Genomic DNA, 23,287 nt, shown 5'->3' on the forward strand with positions numbered 1-23,287 from the left:
TTGTATCTAAGGATCAATCTCTATGTCAAAATTGTTTTGATAAAAGCATGAATTTAAATATTGACTCTTAATATGTATAATTTCTCTCTTGTTGCATAACCATTTCTGACTTTGGTAAAAAGAGAAACTTTTTTTTTTTTGCATGCTTGCTGTGTGCCAAGCCCCAGGAATACCACTGACTGGTTTAGGAGTATTTCACTCTGACACTCTGTCGACAGGCACAGAAGTAGGAGGAAGAGACAGTATTCTGCTTGGGGATGTTACCAGAAAGCTATTACAAAGTAACATTTAGTCTGGACCATGACGAATAAATAGGAATCTCCCAAATAGGGAAGGGGGAAAAGTCCAGAGATATGAAAGAGGATGGCGTGTTTATTATATTTGAATACAGTTTAGGGCTTGATCTTTGAAGAGTTTTAAATGGAGTAGTGACAAATTTTATCTGATCTGTTTTAGAAAATTAATGCTAAAATATGGATTGAAAGGAGTGAGATGAGAAAGGAATTAAGTAACTGGGTTTTTTTTGGTCAAAGTGAGAGATAATGAAGTCTTGAACTCAGAATAGGAGCAGAGGAGATGGAAGAGAAGAGATGGTCATTTTAGAGGTAGAACTGACAGACTTTGATAACCTACTGGATTTGGAGGATAAGGGAGAAGAGACAATTAAGGAGGATTTCAGGTTTCTGATTTGTTACTGGGACTACCAGAGAAGAAATATACTGCCTAGGGAAAGGGAATAACGTAAAACTAGTTATTTATAAATAGTAGCTGCATATCATAATATACTCTGAAACGTGACGATTATTCTTAGAATGCTTTGAAAATTCCTAGGTGACTAGCTCTTTTTTTAATGTGTGGAATTGTATCAGATGCTATATTCTGTTCACTTAGAAACTGATTCAGGGCCAGTTAGCTAATCCCCTGAGTAGTTTGTGGTGATGCATTTTGTGATGTAGTTGTCTCCTTTTCCTCTTTGGGTGCTGATTTCCAGATTCCACTGGTTTGTGCCAGGAGTTTCAAATGTTTCTTCTCGGAAGTTCCTTTTTCATTGTCTTAAGCTGAACCTTATTTCATGCCTTCTGCCCAGTTAAATTTGTTAGTCATTTTGTTCATTTTGCTTCACCATTCAGTCTGGCTTTTGTTTTTTCTCTTTACTAGCATATTTGTTTTCTAAATTGCACTGGTTGCTTTCAAACATTGTTTTATTAATGATCTTGCAGCTTTGTTTCTACTTATGGTGGCTTCCTGAATTAGTCTTGTGCATACTGGTAGCTCGTCTTTACTTAAGTGATATAATACTGAAAACCTGTATAGAAATGGAATATATATTGTTTATTTAATTTTTAAGAATATAGTTTTTCTAATTATAAAATGTGAAAATTTTTAAACATAAATTCACTTATGATATCATAATATCTTTTGTCTCTGTTAGCAATTTTTTTCTTTGAGGAAGATTAGCCCTGAGCTAACGTCTGCTGCCAATCTCCCTTTGTTTTTTGCTGAGGAAGACTGGCCCTGAGCTAACATCCGTACCCATCTTCCTCTACTTTATATGTGGGACGCCCACCAAGCATGCTAAGCGGTGCCATGTCCACACCTGGGATCCCAACCCTGGCGAACCCTGGGCCGCCAAAGCGGAACATGCACACTTAACCGTTGTGCCACTGGGCTGGCCCTCTGTTAGCAATTTTTAAGCCTGATGAAGTTTGTAATCTTTATTGATTTAGAGGCAAACAAACAAGGCAGGTTACTAGAAGGACAGGGGACATCAAAAGAGGAGAGAAGGCAAACACTTGGATGGGATATGGCCAATGTGACTGGGGTGTAGCGGAAAAGGGAGATCATAGCAGACGAGATCAGAGAAGTGGCAGGGTCCGCATCTTACATAGCTTTGTAAGGCACCGTTCCCACTCAGTGGGAAGCTATTGGAGGTCCTAAAGCAGAAGGTGAGAGAGGGAATATTTGGAGTATGAGGAGAGAGAAAAGGGCAGAATTTGTTCTTTTCCCAAAGTGGAAAAGCAAACATAGTAGGGAAGTGTGTGATTTCTACACAGTGTTGTGGCATTTCAGAATTACGGCCATGAATGTAAAGTGAGCCCAGTGAGTTTGCATTTGTTTTTTTTCAGCCCTCATGAACTGTTGGGGTAAGTGTGGTGTAGGTGGATAAGTGGCTTTAACCAGAGTTGGGACTGAGGCTTTACTAGGCAACTTTGACCAAAAAGAGGTGGGAGGGGGTTAAGCATGTTTGCCAGGCAGCGATTTTAGTGAGGGACCGTGGAATCTGAGCTGCTTGGAAGAGAAGTGAAAACATGGGGAGTGAGTGATGGTGAGAAAGTGGTAGGCTCAGTGGTGAATCTGAATTTTCAAACAAGGAAAGTGTATTTCCATTATGTATATAACATATCCTCTTAATAGGAAATCTGAAAATATGTGAGATTAGAAAAGAGAGGGGAACCAAAAAACAGTGCCACCACCCAAAGATAACCAATTATATATTTGCTGTGTTTACTTCCGTCTTTTCTCTAGTGATAATTTTTTGGGGTTGTATTCATTTGCTAGGGCTGCCATAATAGAGACTACAGACTGGGTGATTAAACAACAGGAATTTATTTTCTTGCAGTTCTGGAAGCTAGAAGTCCGAAATCAAGGTGTCATTGGCAGGGTTGGTTTTTTCTGAATCTTGGCTCCTTTGCTTGTAGGTATCCAACTTCTCCCTGTGTCTTCGTGTCTTCTTTTCTCATATCTGTGTCCAAATTTCCTCTTCTTGTAAGGAGACCTCTCATATTGGCTTATAGCCCACCATAATGACCTCACGTTAACTTACTTCCTTCTTTAAAGACCCTGTCTCCAAACGCAGTCGCATTCTGAGGGGCTGCAGAGTGAGGACTTGACCATGAATTTGGGAGGGGACACAATTCAGCCTGTAACAGGAGTGTTCTTTATTGTCCATTTTTTACATAATTGTGGTTATTCCATAAATATAATTTTTGATCCCATATTTTATCAGACAACGTTATAATGTAAACATCTTCCCATTGTTGTTTAGCCTTTGTTAAGGTTAACAGCTGCAGAATACTTCGTCAAGTGAATGTATTGCAGTGTCTTAATCCATCTTCTGTTTTGAACATTTAGGTGCTCCCCTTTTTTTGTATTATAAACAATAGTGAAGCTTTTGAAATGAAACATGTTTCTGTGTTTGGGATTATTTCCTTACACTGGAGTTTCAAAAGTGGTTTGCTTTATCAAAAGCTACTGATACATCTTGCTAAACTGGAGAAGTATTGAATCTTGTATTTTCTTTCCATGTTACTGTTTTCTCTCTGCCCACAGTAATAGACTGGAATGATGTTAGAAAACACAAATATGGTCACCTATCAGAGTGTGCATCTCGATATCAAGGTAAGAAAAACAACTTTATTTAGCTTGGAAAACTTTTATTTGCCATCTTTTACCATAAAACCTTTATGCTTAGAGGTCTGAATGTACAAAGAACTGAGTGGTTAAAGCCGTAGCAGATATTGTCATTTATAGAGGTAGCTGTCAGAAGCAATATGCTTTGTTTTGAGCTGGAAATCAGGAAACTTAGATTCTGAGTTTCAGATAATTCCGAATTAGCTTCATCGCTTTCGGCACGGTTGCTTAGCTTCTCTGGATTTCCATCGTCTTTAAGAGTTTGGGCTTGGGCGTCAGGCAGACTTGGGTGCTGTGCTTCCGCAACTGCTACTGGTAAACTCGGTATCTTTTCAAAGGAGAGCATTGGACCAGGCAAACTCTCAAGCCCTCATTAACCCCAGAGCTTCATCTTTCTGTCATTTTGGTGTGTTTATCATGATGATTTATGCTGTAACATTTTTTTCCTTAATAGAAGCTACTGACATCCTGGAGCTAGGTAAGATATTTTTCTTGTGTTTCTGTTAAATAAGGGGAGTTACTAAGCCAGGGATTAGATTGTAACTAGGAAAAGAATTCCGTGTGTCTGTCTCATAAACTGGTGAATCCTGTGCTCTTGTCTGCCTCATGAGCCCATGTAATTGATCTCAGCTGTCGTGTCAAACCCGCCTTCTCAGGAGGCCACAGACCAAGCTGACAAAAAAGCAGGGGGAGGTAATTACATAGAGTACAAGGAGCATAAGAGTTGAACCAGACTGTAGGTAACTTCTTAATTCACTAAATCCAGAACTAAAACAAACGGCCACCATCTGTAATTCAGAATTCCGTGCGTGTGATTTTCCCAAAAGAAATTTTGCGTAAGATGAATTGAACTGAAATTAAACAAAGATTTTCCAAATTTTTTAACTGAAATATTAATATATCAAATGAGTCAGACTGATATTGCATTTGGTTTTCATCCTGGCATAGTGTACTTTAGGACTAGGATTTGAGAAATAAAACTAATGTTAATATTTCTCAATCAGCTTTCGGGGTTCCTACATAAACATCAGTCTTAACTTCTTCGAGTCCTTTAAAATCCTCCTGCGTGTTACATGAATATTGGTATCCTGATGCTTTTATCAGTTTTTGAGTACTTTTTATGTATTTTGTTACTGCAGTTTCATGTGTTCAGCTCGATCATTATCATTGTCTGTTTGCTTCCTCCTGGCTTTTCTTCCAGTAACCTCAAAGGTGACATAAAGAGTAGAACACTAGGCTAGGAACCAGAACTCCTGGGTTCTTTGAAAGCTAACTCCGCCACTTAGTAACTTTGTGATTCTGATCCTTAGTTTTCTGACTTGTAAAATGGGGATAATAATCCCGTTCTGCCTACTTAACAGGGTTATTAAGAAGATTACATGAGCTAATGGATGTGAAAACATCTTAAAAACTCTCAAATACTTTTCAACTTTGGAGGATTATTAATTTCATCCTGTTCAGCAACTATCCTCAGGCTTTAAGTCAAATCTTGTGACATTCTTTGAAGTGAAGCATTCTATGAATGTGAGATGAAGAAATGAATGAAATGAAATAATGCAGGTAAAGGGCCTGGCACTTGATAAACAATAAATGATAGTCACTTTTTATTATTCTTTAAAACTTTCCTCAAGTTTTCTAAGGTACTGGTGTGTGTTAGAAAAAACATGGACATCTCGGGGCCGGCCCCATGGTGTGGTGGTTAATTTTGGTATACTCTGCTGTGGTGGCCCAGGTTTGCTGGTTCAGATCCTGGGCACGGACCTACACCACTCATCAGCCATGCTGTGGCGGTGGCCCACATATAAAGTGGAGGAAGACTGGCACAGATGTTAGCTCAGAGCTAGACTTCCTCAAGCAAAAAAAAAAAAAAGAGGAAGACTGTCAACAGATGTTAGCTAAGGGCTAATCTTCCTCAGCAAAAAACAAAAAACAAAAAAAAACATGGACATCAGAAATAGATAGGCCTTGGTTCGAATTCCTGTTCCCCACTTATCAGTTTTGTGACTTAAGGAAAATTAATCTTTCTGAGCCTATTTCCTCATCTTTAAAATGGGAATAAAACCTACTTTGCAGGTTACAATGAACATGGGAGATATTGAACATAGTATAGCATGTTGCAGGCTAATGGAAGGCACTCAGTGATAGCTGCTGCTGTGTTTGGTTTTGTTGCTAAATGATAACAATTATAGTTCAGTGACAACTTGAAGGTATTTTATAGACAACTATTTTGTTGACAAGGAATTGTGAAAAGTGGATACTCAATTTAACATAAGGTACATAAAGTGACATTAAAATTTGAAAGTATATTTTTCCTTGTGAGAGTAGAGGTAGCACAGCCAGGCATATCCTCTGATAAGTTAATCCTGCTTATTTCATTTTACCATCAAGCATAGGGAGCAGTCCCAAATATCAAATTGAAATAGATTTGGGGGCTGGCCCCATGGCTGAGTGGTTAAACATCCACGTGCTCCACTTCAGCAGCCCGGGTTTGTGGGTTTGGATCCCAGGAGCAGTACTCCACTCATCAACCATACTGTGGAGGCATCCCACATAAAAAACAGAGGAAGATTGGCACAGATGTTAGCTCAGGGCTAATCTTCCTCAAACAAACAAAAAAAAAGAGGAAGATCGCCAGTGGATGTTAGCTCAGGGCGAATCTTCCTCACCAAAAAAAAAAGAAATAGATTCAAATAGTAGATTTTTAGAATCTCAGAGTTTGGAAAAGGACTTAAAATGATAAAAATTGGCCCAGCATTTCAAAATCTGACATTTTGAATTTCTTAGAAAATGTCATCTGGAATTCCTCAAAGCTGTTGAGAACTTACAGCCTCGTTAGGCAGCTCACATCACATTTAGACAAATATTTATTGGGCAAAAATCTGTTTCTTTGTAAATTCAATTAGTCCTAACTTTGAGGGCTATATGGAATAGGTTTAGCCAGTTTTTCACTCACTGCCTCTAGTTATTAGAAAGCAGCTGTAGGGGCTGCCTTCTCACCGCCTCTCCATTACTTTCCTAGAAGAACAACTCCTCCCCCAAACCCTTCATGCTTCCCCTTCTCGTTAATGTGGTGTGTGAGGCTCTCTGATAGTGGAACACTGCTTTTATCTATTCATTTTAACCTGTTTTCTAAACTACTATTTCTTTAAACTCTGCCCAGTAGCCATACCAAAAGATTCTGTTTTTAGAACTGCTTTTTCTCACTTCTGGACCTTTCTACATGCTTTTCTTTCTGTCTGAAATGGAAAAAAGAATTTCTTCTCTTTGGCTGACTCTTCCTTATCCTTTTAAACTTTAATTTAGAAGCTTAGAGGTTACTTCCTCTGGGAATCCTTCCACAAGCCCTTAGGTGCTCCTGCCACGCTCTCCGTCTCTAACATAGCACTCACCACCGTTTGTGATGACTGGCCGGGTTGTCTCTGACTCTCACTAGCCTGAAGCTCTGCCAGGGCAAGAACACTGTTTGGATCAGCGCTGTGTCTCCCGCACCCAGGGCAGAGCTGTAAACATTTGTTAGATGGACAAACGAAGAAATGGCTCTGAGACTTTGCTTTCTTACTCATGCTAAATGTTCGTTGTTCCTTCAGCTGGCCCGCAGGTGACATGGTTTTATGTCCCTTCACCACTTGGGTCACCGTTTCGGCTTTGGTTTTGTCTGTCTCTCTCAAAGTGCAGCTCCCAGAACTAAATTTAGTATCCCGGCTGTGATTTTACTAGTCCAGAACAGAGCAGGACTGTCACTTACCTGCGTCGTCTTTTCTTTCGCTCACTTTTCGTTGACTGACTTTTTCTTCCACTCACTCTTCATTAACTAATCTTTTATGGCGCCTCTATTAAGTTTCAGGCACTGAGCTTTAAAAGTGAAGATTTTAAAAATTAATAAAAGATAGCCCCTGTTTGTAAAGAGCTTACATAAATAATTATGATGCTATGGTGTGAAGAGTATGAAAATAAATGTGTGAACAGGATATTACAGGAGATAAGGAAATGGATGGATTTATTCTGGAAAGAGAGGTAAAGTCAGAAATTCTTGTTTTTTCACTTGGTGTTTTATCTTTAGATGATCCATTAAAAAATATAAGCTATTGATCCAAAAGGCCTATGGACAGTCTTTTGAGAATGAACTGAGAGTGTGTATCCCATGAACTTAGCTTTGGACGTTTTAGAATAACTGGATTTTATTAGTGCTGGATATACCACAACTTACTAATCCTTTGAAAGTACCTAGAAAACAAGGGGTTTAGGGTGACTTATGAAAAGGACTTGCTCTATTTAAACTCATTATGAAATTACATGAAACAAAGTGCTCCTGGTGCTGGAATAGACTGACTGTTGAGAGGAACAGAACATAGAATCCAGAAATAGATCCAAGTGTATGTAGGAAATTAATATCTGATCAAGGTGACATCTCATATCACTGGAGAGAAGATGATTTATTTAATAAATGATGTTGAAGCACATTTATTGAATAAAGGTGAAAAGGAAAGCTACATCTTTGCCTCGTTTGTCTCAAAAAGTAAATTCCAAATAGATCAAACATTGAAAAACTGAAGTGTAAAAAAAATGAAATCTGAGAAATCCTAGAAGAAAACATGGGTTAATATTTTTACGATATTGAAGTGAGGAAAGCATGATATGAAAACCAAAAAGTCATAAAAGAAAGACTGAGAAATTTAAGGGCAAATCCTATCAGACTGAGACAGATGTCATATATATATATATATATATACAGACAAAGAACTGGTATCCTTAATCTACAAAGAACTCTTAGAATCTGTGAGAAAACAAAAGAATACCTCAGTGAACAATGACAAAAATAAAGTACAAACTGACTGATAAGCCTAAAAAGATCTTCAACTTTATTAGTAATCAAAGACTTGCAAATAAAAGTATAACAGTATTTTGTTTTTTCACGATAAGATTTATCAGAATTGTAGAGATTGTTTCCTACATCCTTGCTAAAACTGTTTTAATATACTCTTATACACTATTGGTAGGAATTATATTGTATCAAAATATAAAATATGCATACTCTTTATCCATTAATCCCGCTCTTAGGAAGAATTTGTCCTAAGGGGATAATCTTAAAAATTTTAAGAGATGTGTGCACAAAGATGCTCATCAAAAATTAGAAAACGCTTAGATGACCATCAAAAGTATTTAACAAATATTGTTGTTAAGTTATGTAAATTATGGTACATTTAACCAGTGTTAGCTTTTCAGTCCGTAATCTTGGAGTAGAATTTCTGGTCTAAAGACTGTGATTGTCTTTACTGCTCTTAGGAATTTGGGTTCCACACTTTAGGTGGAATGAAGTAGAGTTCTTGTACAGGAAGGTGGTCAGAACAGTAGCCAGCATGTGTGGAGCTGCTTGACGTAACCGTGTCAGATGAGGAGCAGTTGTGGTATTTGGGACATATTTAGAAAGAGAGGTTAGATAGGTTATGTCTGGGACCAATGGGTGGAGGTGAGAAGGCGGCAGACTCTAAGGTTAATATCCATTTGTACTGCTGAACAGCAGCTGAAGAATTAGTTTCTCATCTCTGGGAGTATTCAGGCAGAGGCCAGAGGGACCATTCAGGTCTCAACTTTTATCTCCCCTCATCAACTGCCTTTCTTGACCATCCTGCCTGAAATAGTACACACGCTCTCAGCACTCACTTTCCCTCTTACTTTGCTTTATTTTTTGTTTATTTGACAAGGGCCAGGAATTGTATAATTGTTACCTAGTGTCTCTGTTACCCTCTGGACCAACTGACATATATTTATTTGTTTATTTGTTTGTCATCTTTCTTCCCCCTTAGAATGTAAGCTCCTTGTGGGCAGAGACTTTGGCTGTTTTGTCCTATCCTGTATTTCCCAGTGCCTTGAACTAGACTTAGCATATAGTAGATACACAATAAATATTTGTTGAATGAGTGAATATTAGAGAAAGAGATTCATGCATTCAACTAGATGGATCTCTTGTGCTTAACATGTTGGGGGACTTTTAATGTTTTGGTGAGGAAGATTGTCCCTGAGCTAACATCTATTGCCAGTCTTCCTCTTTTTCCCTTTTCTTTTCTCCCCAAAGTCCCAGTACCTAGTTGTATATCCTAGTTGAAGGTCATTCTAGTTCTTCTGTGTGGGACACCACCACAGCATGGCTTGATGAGTGGTGCTAGGTTCATACCCAGGATCCAAACTGGTGAACCCCTGGCCGCCAAATGGGAGTTGTGAATTTAACCACTCGGCCATGGGACAGCCCCAGAACGGCCCCAAGTTTTAATTTTTTAAAAGTACCTCTGTCTAGTTTGTAAAGTCCCTTCAGGGTAGGGATCTTATTTTCTAGTAATGAATATAACTATCATGTGGTGTGTGTTAGAGTTTATAAAACACTTTCATAAGCATTATTCAGTAATTTAGAGATGGCTGGCTTTTTCTCATCTGTAAGATCTCAGCTGAAATGTGTCTTCTGCAGAGCGTCTGTCCATAACTTTATCATCTAGTATAGTTCCCAGTCTCTATCTAACACATCACATTATTTTATTTCCCTCAAGTACTTATCACTTATTACCTTATTTATTTGTCTATGTATTCATTGTGCCTCATCATGCACCAGAATGTAAATTCCATGAGGGCAGGGACCTCCTGTCTTATCCTAGCACTTAGAATACTGCCTGGCACATAGACAATACTCAAACATCAGGTGAATGAATAATTGAAATCACTCTGTAAATTATAAAACATTTCATTTATGTTGGTTAATAATGATAATCTTCACAATAATCCTTGATCCCAAGTATAGATTAGATTTCTCTGTTCTGCATTCTCAAGGCAACCTTTACTACCTCATTAACTTAAATTTATCATAATTGTACCAGATTATTTGTGTTATTATTTATTTAATATCTCTGCTTATCTCTAGACTGCAAACTCCATGAATTTAGGAACCACGTCTCTCTTGTTCCCCTAACATTTAACACGGTGCTTCTGCACTTGGAACAAGTTTAATAAATGTTTATAGAATGAATTAGCATGGGTACAATCTTGTGAGATAGATATTCTCTCCATCTTTCAGATGAGTGAACTGATGCTTGGAAGGATTAAGTAATTTGTCCAAGACAGTTAGTTATAGAACCAAGACTTTAACCAGCCTTTTCTGCCTCCCAGTATTACATTCTTTCAACTACACCAGTAGTTTCTAGACACAGATGTTAATCAGAATTACCTGGAGGGACTTTGAAAATAGAGATTCTCAGACCATACTCAAAGCCTATTCAATGAGAACCTCCGAAGATGGGGCCCCAGAACTCTGTTTAAAGAAATGAGAAAAATTATTCAGGAGTTTCTAATGATAAGTAACAGATGGGAATCAATGATACATACCAGGGGTTGGCAAACTACTGATTGGGAGCCAAATCCAGCCCACTGCCTGATTTTATAAATAAAATTTTAGTGGAACGTAGCTGTACTCATTCATTTACATATCGTCTGTGCCTGTTTTCATGCTGCAATGCAGAGATGAATATTTGTGACGGGGACAGTATGGCCCACAAAGCATAATATTTTTACTATCTGGTCCTTTACAGAAAGTTTACCAACCTCTGATCTGATTGCTGCCTGTCCTGTTTTGGGGGGTTCTTTGAGTGCTTGGAGATTGGTAGACTTGACGTTTGCCACCATTGTGGCCTTTACAGTAGGTGTTCAGATATTCTTATTGAGTCAATAAAAATTAACTTATTTTGCAATTTACCTGATAGTAAGGGACTAGGCATGAGATAGCATAAGCAGTCAAATTTAAGAAAAATACTAATCTAGGTATGGTTCAAGTCAGTCAGCCCTCACAGTGGGTGAACTGCTTCCAGCAAACAGAGTCCTTTTCATTCAGTTAGTAATAAAGTGTTCCCTAAGTGAGGGAAGATGTGAGGTTTCTTGCCTGTGTAACAGAGATCGATTATCATAATTGATGTGTGTAATAGAGAACTGTGATTAATATCCTGATTATTTTGGTACCCCTGAATTTTCCATAATTCTTAAAACCAAAGTCTCTTCGTGCTTCTGGTCAGAACTCAAGCTAATACAAGCAATTACCTATGACTCACCAAACCTCTAAACCTGTACTGCCGAATAAGTAGCCGTTAGCCATGTGCAGGTATTTGAATTTAAATGAATTAAAATTAAGTAAAATTTCCGGGCCAGCCCAGTGGCATAGTGGTTAAGTTTGCATGCTCCGCTTCAGTGGCCTGGGGTCCACTGTTTTGGATCCTGGGAGCAGACCTACACACCACTCCTCAAGCCATGCTGTGGCGGCATCCTACATAGAAGAACTAGGACTTACAACTAGGATATACAACTATGTACTGGGACTTTAGGGAGAAAAAAAAAAGAGGAAGATTGGCAACAGATGTTAGCTCAGGGATAATCTTCCTCAACAAAAAGCATAAAAAAATTAAATTTTAATTTTAATTTCTCACACTAGTCACATTTCAAGTGTTCAGTAGTTACATGTGGCTAGTGGCTACTTTACTGGATAGCACAGATACAAAACACTTGTTTCATCACAGAAGGTTTGGTGAACAAGTGCTGCTACAGATGCTAGAGTTCAAGAGTCGCAGTTTAGTCAAATCCAAGACTTATTATTTGACTTAATCCTTTATTTAAAAGAGTGGAATAATAATGTCTAATGTTTCCTTTTTCTAAGAGCAAATAGTGATGAAATGTATTCAGTCCTTGCTTTAGGGCCATCTCAGCTAAGAACAAACTATTAAATTCTGGTAAGCTCTTTAAATCTTGACTCGAGGAAATATCCATCTCGTTTACCCTATGGACCAACAGTCTATTCAAGATGATTAATCACAGTCAGTTCGTGAAATGGTCTAGAACTGACTGTGATTTCTGGCCAGATCTACTTGGCTTTGTTGAGGATGGTGGGAAAGAGACCAGTTTTAAAACAGAAGCTGTAAAGTCAATAGAGTATAAAGTCTTGGCATCGTCTTTGAAGTGATTTAGATTTCATCATTCAGTGACTCATTTTTATTCCCAGCATCTAGTGCTTTTTGCATGGCCCAAAGGGGCCCTGTGCTGCTCCACTACAGAGGAAACTTCAAGAAATGCTGGTTTGCTACAGTGTTTTAGCTTGTGAGAGTCTCTGGGACCTTCCCTGCGCCACCATGGGGTCACCTCTAGGTGGGTATTAGGGGGAGATTGGTAATTGCTTTAACGTTTAATAAAGAACTTGGTAGTCTTTTGTGGTCCAATAAGATATGTATTTAACAACCTGTCCTTTAAAATGTTTTCTCTGGCCCCAGCATAGTGTCACCTTAAAGACTGTTTCTCTAGTGCAGTGTTCCTCAAACTTTGAGAGGCTCTAAGGCCACTTCCAGAGGCTAAAAGATTCTGTAGATTCCTCAACTTACTCTTAGTTCCCGTCATCAGAAATGCTATCCAAGACGTACTTTTCTCTAAATTACCAGATCTTTATCATTTTGCACCTCAGTGCAATGCAACAGTGGCAGGGATGGGAGTGGGGTAGGGGTGGATGAAAGAGAGCCAGTTTTTAGAGTGAGAATTCAAGTATAATCTCGCTCATTCTGACTTTTTCAGCCCTCAAATCCTCTTACTCTATGTCTCTAGATAGCCTTTCCTTCGTTCTTTTTTGAGCTGAGGTGGTGGGATCCAACCATATTGGGTGTTAAAAGCTGCCACTTGATGGCATTAAGGGACCTCTCCAGGAGTTAGGTTGTCAGAAGGAATCTCCTCACCCCTTTCTACCTCTTCTGTTCTGTTTTCCGTGAGCTTCCTGGGCACTTCTTTGAGACACTGTTATATCTTGCTCTGGCATTTTGGATTGCTTTAGGAACTAACATGAAAAAGACCTGAGGTCATTTTTAGACCATGATTTAAAAACAGTGATCTAAAATGATCCACTGAAGTCACCTGGATTTCTCCCCCTAATACTCCTTTGAGCCCAAACAGGGAAAAATAAGTTTTTTTATGCTTCAAACCAGTCTGAAAATAGCCTAATGTTTAGTGTAGGTTGCATCCTGAAAGTATTTTTTTAGGAAGTTGACTGTGATGGAGATTTCTATTTCCTTTACAGGTCATTTTACCTGGGACAAATACCTAAAAGAAACATGTTCAGTCCCAGCGCCTGTCCATTGCTTCAAGCAGGTAATTGATTCTCAGCATCTTCAGCAGGTGGGAGGCACGTAGTTTTTTTCTGGTCTTTAGACGAGCAAAACACGAGGTCAGAGCCCTTGGGCTTCTCGCCTGGAGGCCCCAGATTAAAGTTCTCTGGGAAGAATACAACTCAAGACCCACGATGAGTTTTGGCAGCAGACATTCTCCCCAACTTCATCCCAAGTAACACCTTTTCCTTCTTCTTTGCCTCCTTGAGGATATTCTGTGTTACTGAAAACAAAAGCTAATTTTTACTATAGCTCTTAATTCAGACAGATAGGAAACAATTATAGCCCTTAGACAGTTTTTGGAAGTGGAGCAGTATTTGTTTCTTTGTACCCAACACCCCTGCCAAAATCTTATCTTTTCATAAGACTACTGGCACTGAGTCCCATTGAGGAGGAGTGTGTTAGGAGTTCATTACAAGTCATTCAGAGTTTCCCACTTAGGATTAAATGCCCCACACAATACACAGATGATGTTGACTATATCAGTACATGATAAGGCTGGTAAGCAAAGAAGGGTACTGCTGCTCAACAGAGCTAAAGGTCAAGAAGTTATTTATGTCTCCCTTCCTTTGGTATTCAATGGCTATTTCCTAAAACTGTCAACATTTCACTTTGAGTTTGAATTTTTTCTATACTCTAAATAAAAGTACAAATTCAGGACTTCTGCTCATTTCGAATAATAAGTATTAAATTTACACCCCACCCAAAATAATTTTAAAAAGACGAAATATATTAAACAAGTTACTGAAGATCAGGCAACCAAGCTCAGTGATCTGAGAGATGGAAAACAAATGAGTTAAGCCTCTTATGATTTCCCAACTTACTGCCTTAAGAGAGTTTTGAGACCCTGGCCCAGGGAAGGGAAACCCAGGTGGAACCAGCAGACTCTTTAATTTGAGGAGAGGGAGCTGAGAGTCCAGGGAAACCAATATGGCTAGACTTTTCAGGACAGAGTGCCAGAGAGGAGAGCGCTGCACAGAAAGAAAACCGCAGAGATCTACAGAGAGACCCCTTCAAGTATGCAGCAAAGTACTATTGTTAAGCATATGCATGTGAGGAAACTATCCAAAGCCAAGGGAAAAAAGCATCTAAAAGGATTAAAAGGAATAGAGCCTGGCACTCACACAGGGTTGGGAATAGTGCCTGATCCCATCAGCTAGACTGGAAAATCTCCTAATTCATGTGGCATCAGGTGAAATACTCAGAGAGATCTTGCTCACTAGTGGGAGATAATTAGCCTTAGAATGAGCACTGCTTTGGACCTGCCTAACAAATCAGAAAAGTAAGACTCAAAATGATCAAACTCTTTCCAAGTAACTTAACTGCATTTAGGAACAAAGCACAGGAAGGGAATGCAAAAATATCCAGCACCCAACAGATAAAATTCACAATGTCTGGCATCCAGTCAGAGATTACCAGGCATGTAAAGAAGCAGGAAACTGGAAGCAATGATGAGCAGAATAATCAGTCAATTGAAACAGACTCAGAACCTATACAGATCTTAGAATAGCAGACAAAAACATTAAAACAATTATTTTAATTGTATTGCATGTTTTCGAAAGTTAAGTAGAGACATGGAAGATATAAAAAAGATTCATAATGAAGTACTATGTGCAGAATGAAAAGTACACTGGGTGGGATTCATGGCAGAAGAAAAGATGAATAAACTTGAAGACATAGCAATAGAAACTATTCAAGATGAAACATAAAGAGAAAAGTTTTTAAAAAATGAAAAGAGCATCAGTGAGCCATAGGGTAGTTTCAAGTTCCGTGGAGTAACTTCATAGACTATGTAATTGGAGTGCCCAAAAGAGAGAAGACACAGGACAGCAAAAATATTTGAAGATATAATGGCTAAAAACTTTCCAAAAAAAAAGAAATGAAGAAAACTACACTAAGGCATATCATAAATGCTCAAAATTAGTGATAGAGAACATCTTAAAAGCAGCCACAGGAAAAAAGACACTTTACATACAGGGGAACTAAGATAAGAATGACATTATATTTTCTTGGCAGAAACAATGCAAACGAGAAGAAAGTTGAGTAACATGTTTAAAGTGCCAAATGGAAAAACCATCAACCTAGAATTCTATACCCAGCAAAAAGATCTTTGAAAAATAAAGATCTTTTCAGACATAGAAAAGCTGAAGGAATTATCACCAGAAGACTCAGTACAAGAAATGTTAAAGGAAGGTGCACCAAGCAGAAACAAAATGATACCACGTGGAACTACAAATCTACACAAAGGGATGAAAGTCACTGGAAATTGTAATTATAAGGCTAAATACATAAAATGTTTTTTCTTATTTAAGTCTCTATAAAAGATAACTGTTAAACAACAATAATAATAATATTGCATTGTAGAGGTGGTAACAGATGTATACGTAAAATGTATGACAGCAATACCATAAAGACCAGGAGGGGGGAAATCTTAAGTATGCTATTACAAGATTCTTACACATGTAGTAGTATAATGTTACTTGAAGATAGACCCATAAGTTAAATATGCTTACTATAAACCCCAAAGCAACTACTAAAATAATAGAAAACAAATAGCAAGATAGTAGATTTAAATCCAACCATATCAGTAATCAAATTAATTATAAATGGGCTAAATGCTTTAATTAAAAGGATGAGATTGTCACATTGGCTAAAACAGCAAGACCCAATTATATACTGCCTGCAAGAAATTGCACTTTAAATATAAAGAAATAGGTTAAAAGTAAAAGAATGAGTTGCAGGGTACAAAATCAACTTACAAAAATCAGTGGAATTTCTATACTCTAATAACAACCTAACATAAAGAACTCAAGAATACAATCTCATTTCCAATTGCAGCAACAGAATAAAATATCTAGGAATAAATCTAACCAAGGAGGTGAAAGACCTATGCAATGAAAACTATAAGACACCATTGAAAGAAATTGATGATGGCATAAAGAAATGGAAAGAGGGGCTGGCCCATGGCCGAGTGGTTAAAGTTCTGCTCACTCTGCTTCAGTGGTCCACATTTGCAGGTTCGGATCCCAGGAATGGACCTGCTCCACTCGTCAGCTGTGCTGTGGAGGCATCCCACATGCAAAAACTGGAGGAGGATTGGCACAGATGTTAGCTCAGGGTGCATCTTCCTTGCCAGGAAGGAAAAAAAAAAAAGAAATGGAAGGATATTCCATGTACATGGATTGGAAGAATAAACATAGTTAAAATGTCCACACTACCTAAAGCAGTCTACAGATTCAGCGCCATCCCAGTCAGAACCCCAATGACGTTCTTCATGGAAATAGAACACAGAATCCTAAAATTCGTATGGGGCAACAAAAGACCCCAAATAGCTAAAGCAATCCTGAGAAAAAAGAACAAAGCTGGAGGCTTCACAATACTTGACTTCAAAATATACTACAAAGCTGTAGTAATGAAAACAGCATAGTACTTGTACAAAGACAGACACACAATCAATGGAACAGCATTGAAAGCCCAGAAATAAAACCACACATCTGCAGACAGCTTATCTTCAACAGAGGAGCTAAGAAAATACAATGGGAAAAGGAAAGTCTCTTCAATAAATGGTATTGGGAAAACTGGACAGCCACATGCAAAAAAATGAAAGTAGACCATTATCTTTCACCATATACAAAAATTAACTCAAAATGGATTAAAGACTTGAAGGTAAGACGTGGAACCATAAAACTACTAGAAGAAAATCTGGTCCGTACACTCTTTGACATTAGTCTTAGAAAGATCTTTTCAAATACCGCTACTGAGTATTTATCTAAAGAACCTGAAATCAGCACTTCAAAGAGACTTATGCACCCGTATGTTCATTGCAGCATTATTCACAATAGCCAAGACATGGAAGCAATCCAGGTGCCCATCAACTGATGACTGGATAAAGAAGCTGTGCTGTATATATATACAATGGAATTACTCAGCCATAAAAAAGACAAAATCATCCCATTCGCAACAACATAGATAGACCTTGAGGGTATTATGTTAAGCAAAATAAGCCAGGCAGAGAAAGACAAACACTGTATGACTTCACTCATATGTGAAAGATAAACTAACATTTGGACAGAGAGAACTGATTAGTGGTTACCAGGGGGAAGGGGGTGCAAGGTGGGCATAAGGGGTACAGGGGCACATTTATACAGTGACGGACTAATAATAATGCACAACTGAAATTTCACAATGTTATAAACTATTTTGACCTCAATAGAAAAAAATGTAAAAGAATGGAAAATGATATACCATGCTGACATTAGCCATGATAAAGCTGAAATGGCTATATTAATATCAAAGTATATTTCAGGACAAAGAATATTACCAGGAGTAAAAAGTAATTTCATCATGATAAGGGGTCAGACAGTCCTTACATGAAGAAAAAAATGATAGAACTGTAAGGAGAAATAAATAAATCTGTAGTCAGACTTTTAATACTCCTATGATTAAAGAACAGGTAGACAGAAAATCAGCAAGTTTATAGTTGACTTGAACGACACTATCAACCAACTTGACCTAGCTAACACTCTCCAACAGCAGCAGAATATACATTCTTTTCACACGCAGGCAGAACATTTACCAAGTCAGGCTATAAAATAGGACCTGATAAACTTAAAAGGATTTAAGTAATACAAAGTATGTTCTCTGATAACACTGGCATTAAATTAAAAATCAGTAGCAGAAAGCTATCTGGAGATTTGGAAAATCTCCAAATATTTGAAAACTAAGTAACACTAAAAGGTACTTAGGGACATTAGAAAGTATTTTCAACTAAATGGAAATGAAAGCAGAACATTTCAGAATTTGTGGTATGATGCCAAAGCACTACTTAGGGGAAATTTGTAGCACTAAACACCTATATTAGAAAAGAAGGAAAGTTTCATTTAGTGACCTCAGCTTACAGTTTTAAAAAACTAGGGAAAAAAGAGCAAGTTATCCCCGAAGTAAGCAGAGGAAAAGAAATAGAGCATAAATCAAGACTACAGCATAAATCAATGAAATAAAAAACAGAAAAATAATAGAGAACACCATTGAAACAAAAAGCTGGTTCTTTGCAAAGATCAGTAAAAGTGAAAAACCTCTAGCCAGATTAATCAAGAATAAAAGAAAATACAAATTACTAATACCAGAACTGAAAGAGGTGACATCACTATTGATTCTACAATAGTAAAAAGATGACAAAGGAATATTATGAACAAATCTGTGCCTTTAGATTTGACAACTTATATGAGATGGATAATTTTCACGAATGACACAAATTACCAAAGCTTGCTCAAGAAGATGGAAATCTGAATAGTGCTCTTTCTGTTACAGAAGTTGAATTTGTAGTTAAAAACTTTCCCACAAAGAAAATTCCAGGCTTAGATGACTTCACTGGTGAATTGTTCCAAACATTTAAGGAAAAAATAATACAAGTTCTGCACAGATTGTTCCACAAAGTTTAAGAGAATGTAATACCTCCCAACTCACTCCATGAGGCAAGCTTTACTCTGATACCAAAACTAGGCAAAGACATTGAAAGAAAAGAAAACTACAAAACAACATGCCATGTGAAAATACATGTAAAAATTATAAACAAAATTTTAGGAAATCAATCCAACAGTATATAAAAATAATTCATCATGACCAAGTGGGGTTTAATTCCAAGAATGCAAGATTGATTCAACATTCAAAACTCAGTTGATGTAATTCACCGTATGAATATACTAATGAAGAAAAAATATCACAATAGATGCAGAAAAAGCATTTGACAAAATCCAGCGTCCCTTACTAATAAAAACTCAAGAAACAAGAAATAGAAAGGGATTTCCTAAATCCTACACCCTAAAGGGCATCTATGAAAAATCTACAAGTGACGTTATACTTAATGGTAAAAGACTGAATGCTTCCCCTTTAAGGTCAGGGACAAGACAAGGATGTCTGCTCTTGTCACTACTTTTCAGCATTGTACAGTAGTTCTCCCTTATTAGAGCTTTTACTTTCTCTGGTTTCAGATACCCACAGTAAATCATGGTTTGAAAACTTTGAATGGAAAATTCCAGAAATAATTCATAAGTTTTAAATTGCATGTCATTCTGAGTAATGTGATGAAATCTTACACCATCCTGCTCTGTCCTGCCCAAGACATGATTCATCCTTTTGTCCAGCATATCCACACTGCATACACTACCTGCCCATTAGTCACTTAGCAGCTGCCTGGGTTATCAGATTGACTCTCATGATATCGCAGTGCTTGTGTTTTACTTAATACTGGCCTGAAAGCACAAGAGTAGTGATGCTGGCAATTTGGATATGCCAAAGAGAAGTTGTTAATCTCTTACTGTGCCTAGTTTATAAGTTAAACTTCATCATATGTATGTATATATAGGAAAAAACATGGTATATATAGACTTTGGTACTATCCATGGTTTCAGGCATCCACTGGGAGTCTTGGAACATGTCCCCCTCAGTAGGGAGCACTATTGTACTACCAGTAGAACCATGTCAGAAAAAGAAATAAAAGGGATCCAGATTGAAAGATTAGAACAAACACCAAAGAAAATATCTGGGTGGCAAATAAGCGCATGAATTGATGGTCAGCATTATTCGTTAGGGAAATACAAAGTAAAATCATAATGAGATTTCTCTATACATTTATTTAAATGTCTCTGATAAAAAAGACTGACCATATCTAACAGTGGCAAGGATGTGGAGTAAATGGAACTTTCATAAACTACTGGTGAAAATGTAAGATAGTTCAATTATTTTGGAAAGTAGTTTGGCAGAAAAACAACACATTACTGAGCAAAAAAAGATAGCAAATGAATGATACATCCTTGACTTGAAAAAAATATGTATACCTTAGTAACTAAAGCCAGTATTTAACTCACTGGTTAAAAGTAACTCAATAGAAGATAAATGGAAGAGAAGCTCCCATTTACAATAGCAGCAAAGAATTAATATTTAGGAATAAACTAACAAATATGCAAAATTTATATTAAAAAAACTTTGGAAAACACCTTACCAACAGCATGGTCCATTAGAAAAAGTTTATAAAATAGACTTTCTCAAAATTCAGAACTTATGTTCTTCAAAAGACACTACTGGTAAGAGACTGAAAATAAAAGGCATGGACTTGGAGAAAATATTGGCAAATCACATAGCTGTCAGCAGTACTCTCCAGATTGATCTATTGATTTGATGTAATTCCTATCAAAATCCCAGCTATTTTGTAGAAATTAACAAGTTGATCCTAAGGGACTCAGAATAACCAAAACAATGTTGGGGAAGGAGAACAAAAGTAGAGGATTCACATTTCCTGATTTCCAAACTTACTACAAAGCTACAGCACTCTAGACATTGTGGTACTGGCATAAAAATATACATATAGATCAGTTGATTAGATTTGAGCATCCTGAAATAAACTCCTACATTTATGCTCAATTGGTTTTGGACAAGGATGCCAAAACAGTTCAGTGAGATTTTCAACAACGGATGTGGGTAACTGGATATCCTTATGCAAAAGAATAAAGTTGGAACCTTCCAAAACTGAATCAAGAAGAAATAGAGAATTTGAATAGACCAGTCACCAGTAAGGAGATTGAAACAGTTATCAAAAACCGCACAAAAAGTAAAAGTCCAGGACCAGATGGCTTCCCTGGTGAACTGCACCAAACATTCAAAGAAGACTTAATACCTGTCCTTCTCAAAATCTTCCAAAAATTGAAGAGGAGGGGAAGCTTCCTAACTCATTCTACGAAGCCAACATTATCCTGATACCAAAACCAGACAAGGACACCACCAAAAAAGCAAATTACAGGCCAATATCACTGATAAATATTGATGCAGAAATCCTCAACAAAATACTAGGAAATCAAATACAACAATTTGTTAAGAAGATCATACACCGTGATCAAGTGGGGTGTATTCTAGGGGCTGCTGGGATGGTTCAGCATCCACAAATCAATCAACATAATACATCACCTTAACAAAATGAAGAATAAAAATCACATGCCAAGATACAGCATCCATTTATAATAAAAACTCTGAATAAAATGGGTATTGAAGGAAAGCAGCTCAACATAAAGCCATATATGGCAAACCCACAGCTAATATCATTCTCAGTGGAGAAATATTCAGATAGCTTTCAGGAAAACTGAAAGCTATCCCTCTAAGAACAGGAACCAGACAAGGATGCCCACTGTCACCACTCTTATTTAACATAGTATTGGAAGTCCTTGCCAGAGCAGTCAGGCAAGAAAAAGAAATAAGAGGGATCCATATTGGAAAGGAAGAAGTAAAGCTGTCATTATTGCAGATGACATGACTTTACATATAGAAAACCCTAAAGAATCCATTCAAAAAACTTTTAGAAATAATGAATACGGTAAAGTTGCAGGATACAAAAATCAACATACCAAAATCAGTTGCATTTCTGTATACTAACAATGAAGTAGCAGAAAGAGAAATTAAGAATACAATCCCATTTATAATTGCAACAAAATTTCCATACTTCCTCAAGCAGTCTACAGAATCAATGCAATCCCTATCAAAGGTCCAACAACATTTTTCACACAAATAGAACAAAGAATCCTAAAATTTATATGGAATGACAGAAGACCCCGAATAGCCAAAGGAATCCTGAGAAAAAAGAACAATCTGGAGGTATCACACTCTCTGATTCCAAAGTATACTACAAAGCTATAGTAACCAAAACAAAAACAGACACACGGATCAATGGAACAGAATCAAGAGCCCAGAAATAAACTCACACATCTGTGAACAGCTAATTTTCGACAGGGGAGCCAAGAAGATACACTGGAGAAAGGAAAGTCTCTTCAATAAATATGTTTCAGTTTGGGGAAAACTGGACAGCTTCATGCAAAAGAATGAAAGTAGACCATTATCTTACACCATACACAAAAATTAACTCAAAATGGATTAAAGACTTAAATGTAAGACCTGAAATCATGAAACTTCTAGAAGAAAACATAGGCAGTACGTTCTTCAACACTGGCCTTAGCAGCATATTTTCAAGTAACATATGTGACCAGGCAAGGGAAACAATGGGAAAATAAACAAATGGGACTACATCAAACTAAAAAGCTTTCTGCACAGCAAAGGAAACCACCAACAAAACAAAAAGACAGCCTAACAATTGGGAGAAGATATTTGCAAACCCATATATATGATAAAGTGTTAATATCCAAAATATATAAAGTACTCATACATCTCAAGAACAGAAAAACTAACAACCCAGTTGACAAACTGATTCTAAAGTTTATACAGAGAGGCAAAAAGATCTAGAATAGACAACACAGCCTTGAAGGAGAAGAACAAATTTGAGGCTGACAGTAGTCAACTTCAAGACTTACTGTAAAGCTACAGTAATCAATACAGTGTGGTATAAAGGAAGAGACAGATAGATGAATAGAATAGAATAGAGAACCCGGAAATAGTCCCACATAAATATAATCAACTGATCTTTGACAAAGGAGCAAAGACAGTCCTTTCAACAAATGGTGCTGAAACATCTGGACAGCCACATGCAAAAGAAGGAATCTAGACCCAGACCTTACACTCTTCACAAGAATTAACTCAAAATAGACCACAGACCTAAATGTAAAACTCAAAAGTATTAAACTCCTGAAAGATAACATAGAAGAAAAACAAGATGACCTTGGGTATGCTAATGACTTTTTAGATACAACACCAAAGGCATGATCCATGAA

General features: G+C 37.3%; 1 protein-coding gene across 41 annotated transcripts in view; it reads left to right on the forward strand.

Annotated features, from left to right (window-relative positions):
- SCMH1 (Scm polycomb group protein homolog 1) overlaps positions 1–23,287 on the forward strand; it is a 185,828-nt gene that overhangs the window by 50,405 nt on the left and 112,136 nt on the right. For 6 of the 41 annotated variants that reach the window (XM_070260266.1, XM_023632359.2, XM_070260263.1 and 3 more), the window contains 4 exons: positions 3,331–3,399; positions 3,866–3,889; positions 12,437–12,579; positions 13,493–13,563. In XM_070260266.1, coding sequence (XP_070116367.1) covers positions 12,504–12,579; positions 13,493–13,563 — 147 coding nt within the window. In that variant the 5' untranslated portion in view covers positions 3,331–3,399; positions 3,866–3,889; positions 12,437–12,503. Of the gene's footprint in view, positions 1–2,620; positions 2,696–3,330; positions 3,400–3,865; positions 3,890–4,772; positions 4,972–12,436; positions 12,580–13,492; positions 13,564–23,287 lie in introns of those variants that run through there. The other 35 variants (XM_023632337.2, XM_070260275.1, XM_023632387.2 and 32 more) reach the window with 14 other exon arrangements.

Source organism: Equus caballus, chromosome 2 (genome assembly GCF_041296265.1).
Source record: "Equus caballus isolate H_3958 breed thoroughbred chromosome 2, TB-T2T, whole genome shotgun sequence".
In the NCBI taxonomy this organism is placed as follows: domain Eukaryota; kingdom Metazoa; phylum Chordata; class Mammalia; order Perissodactyla; family Equidae; genus Equus; species Equus caballus.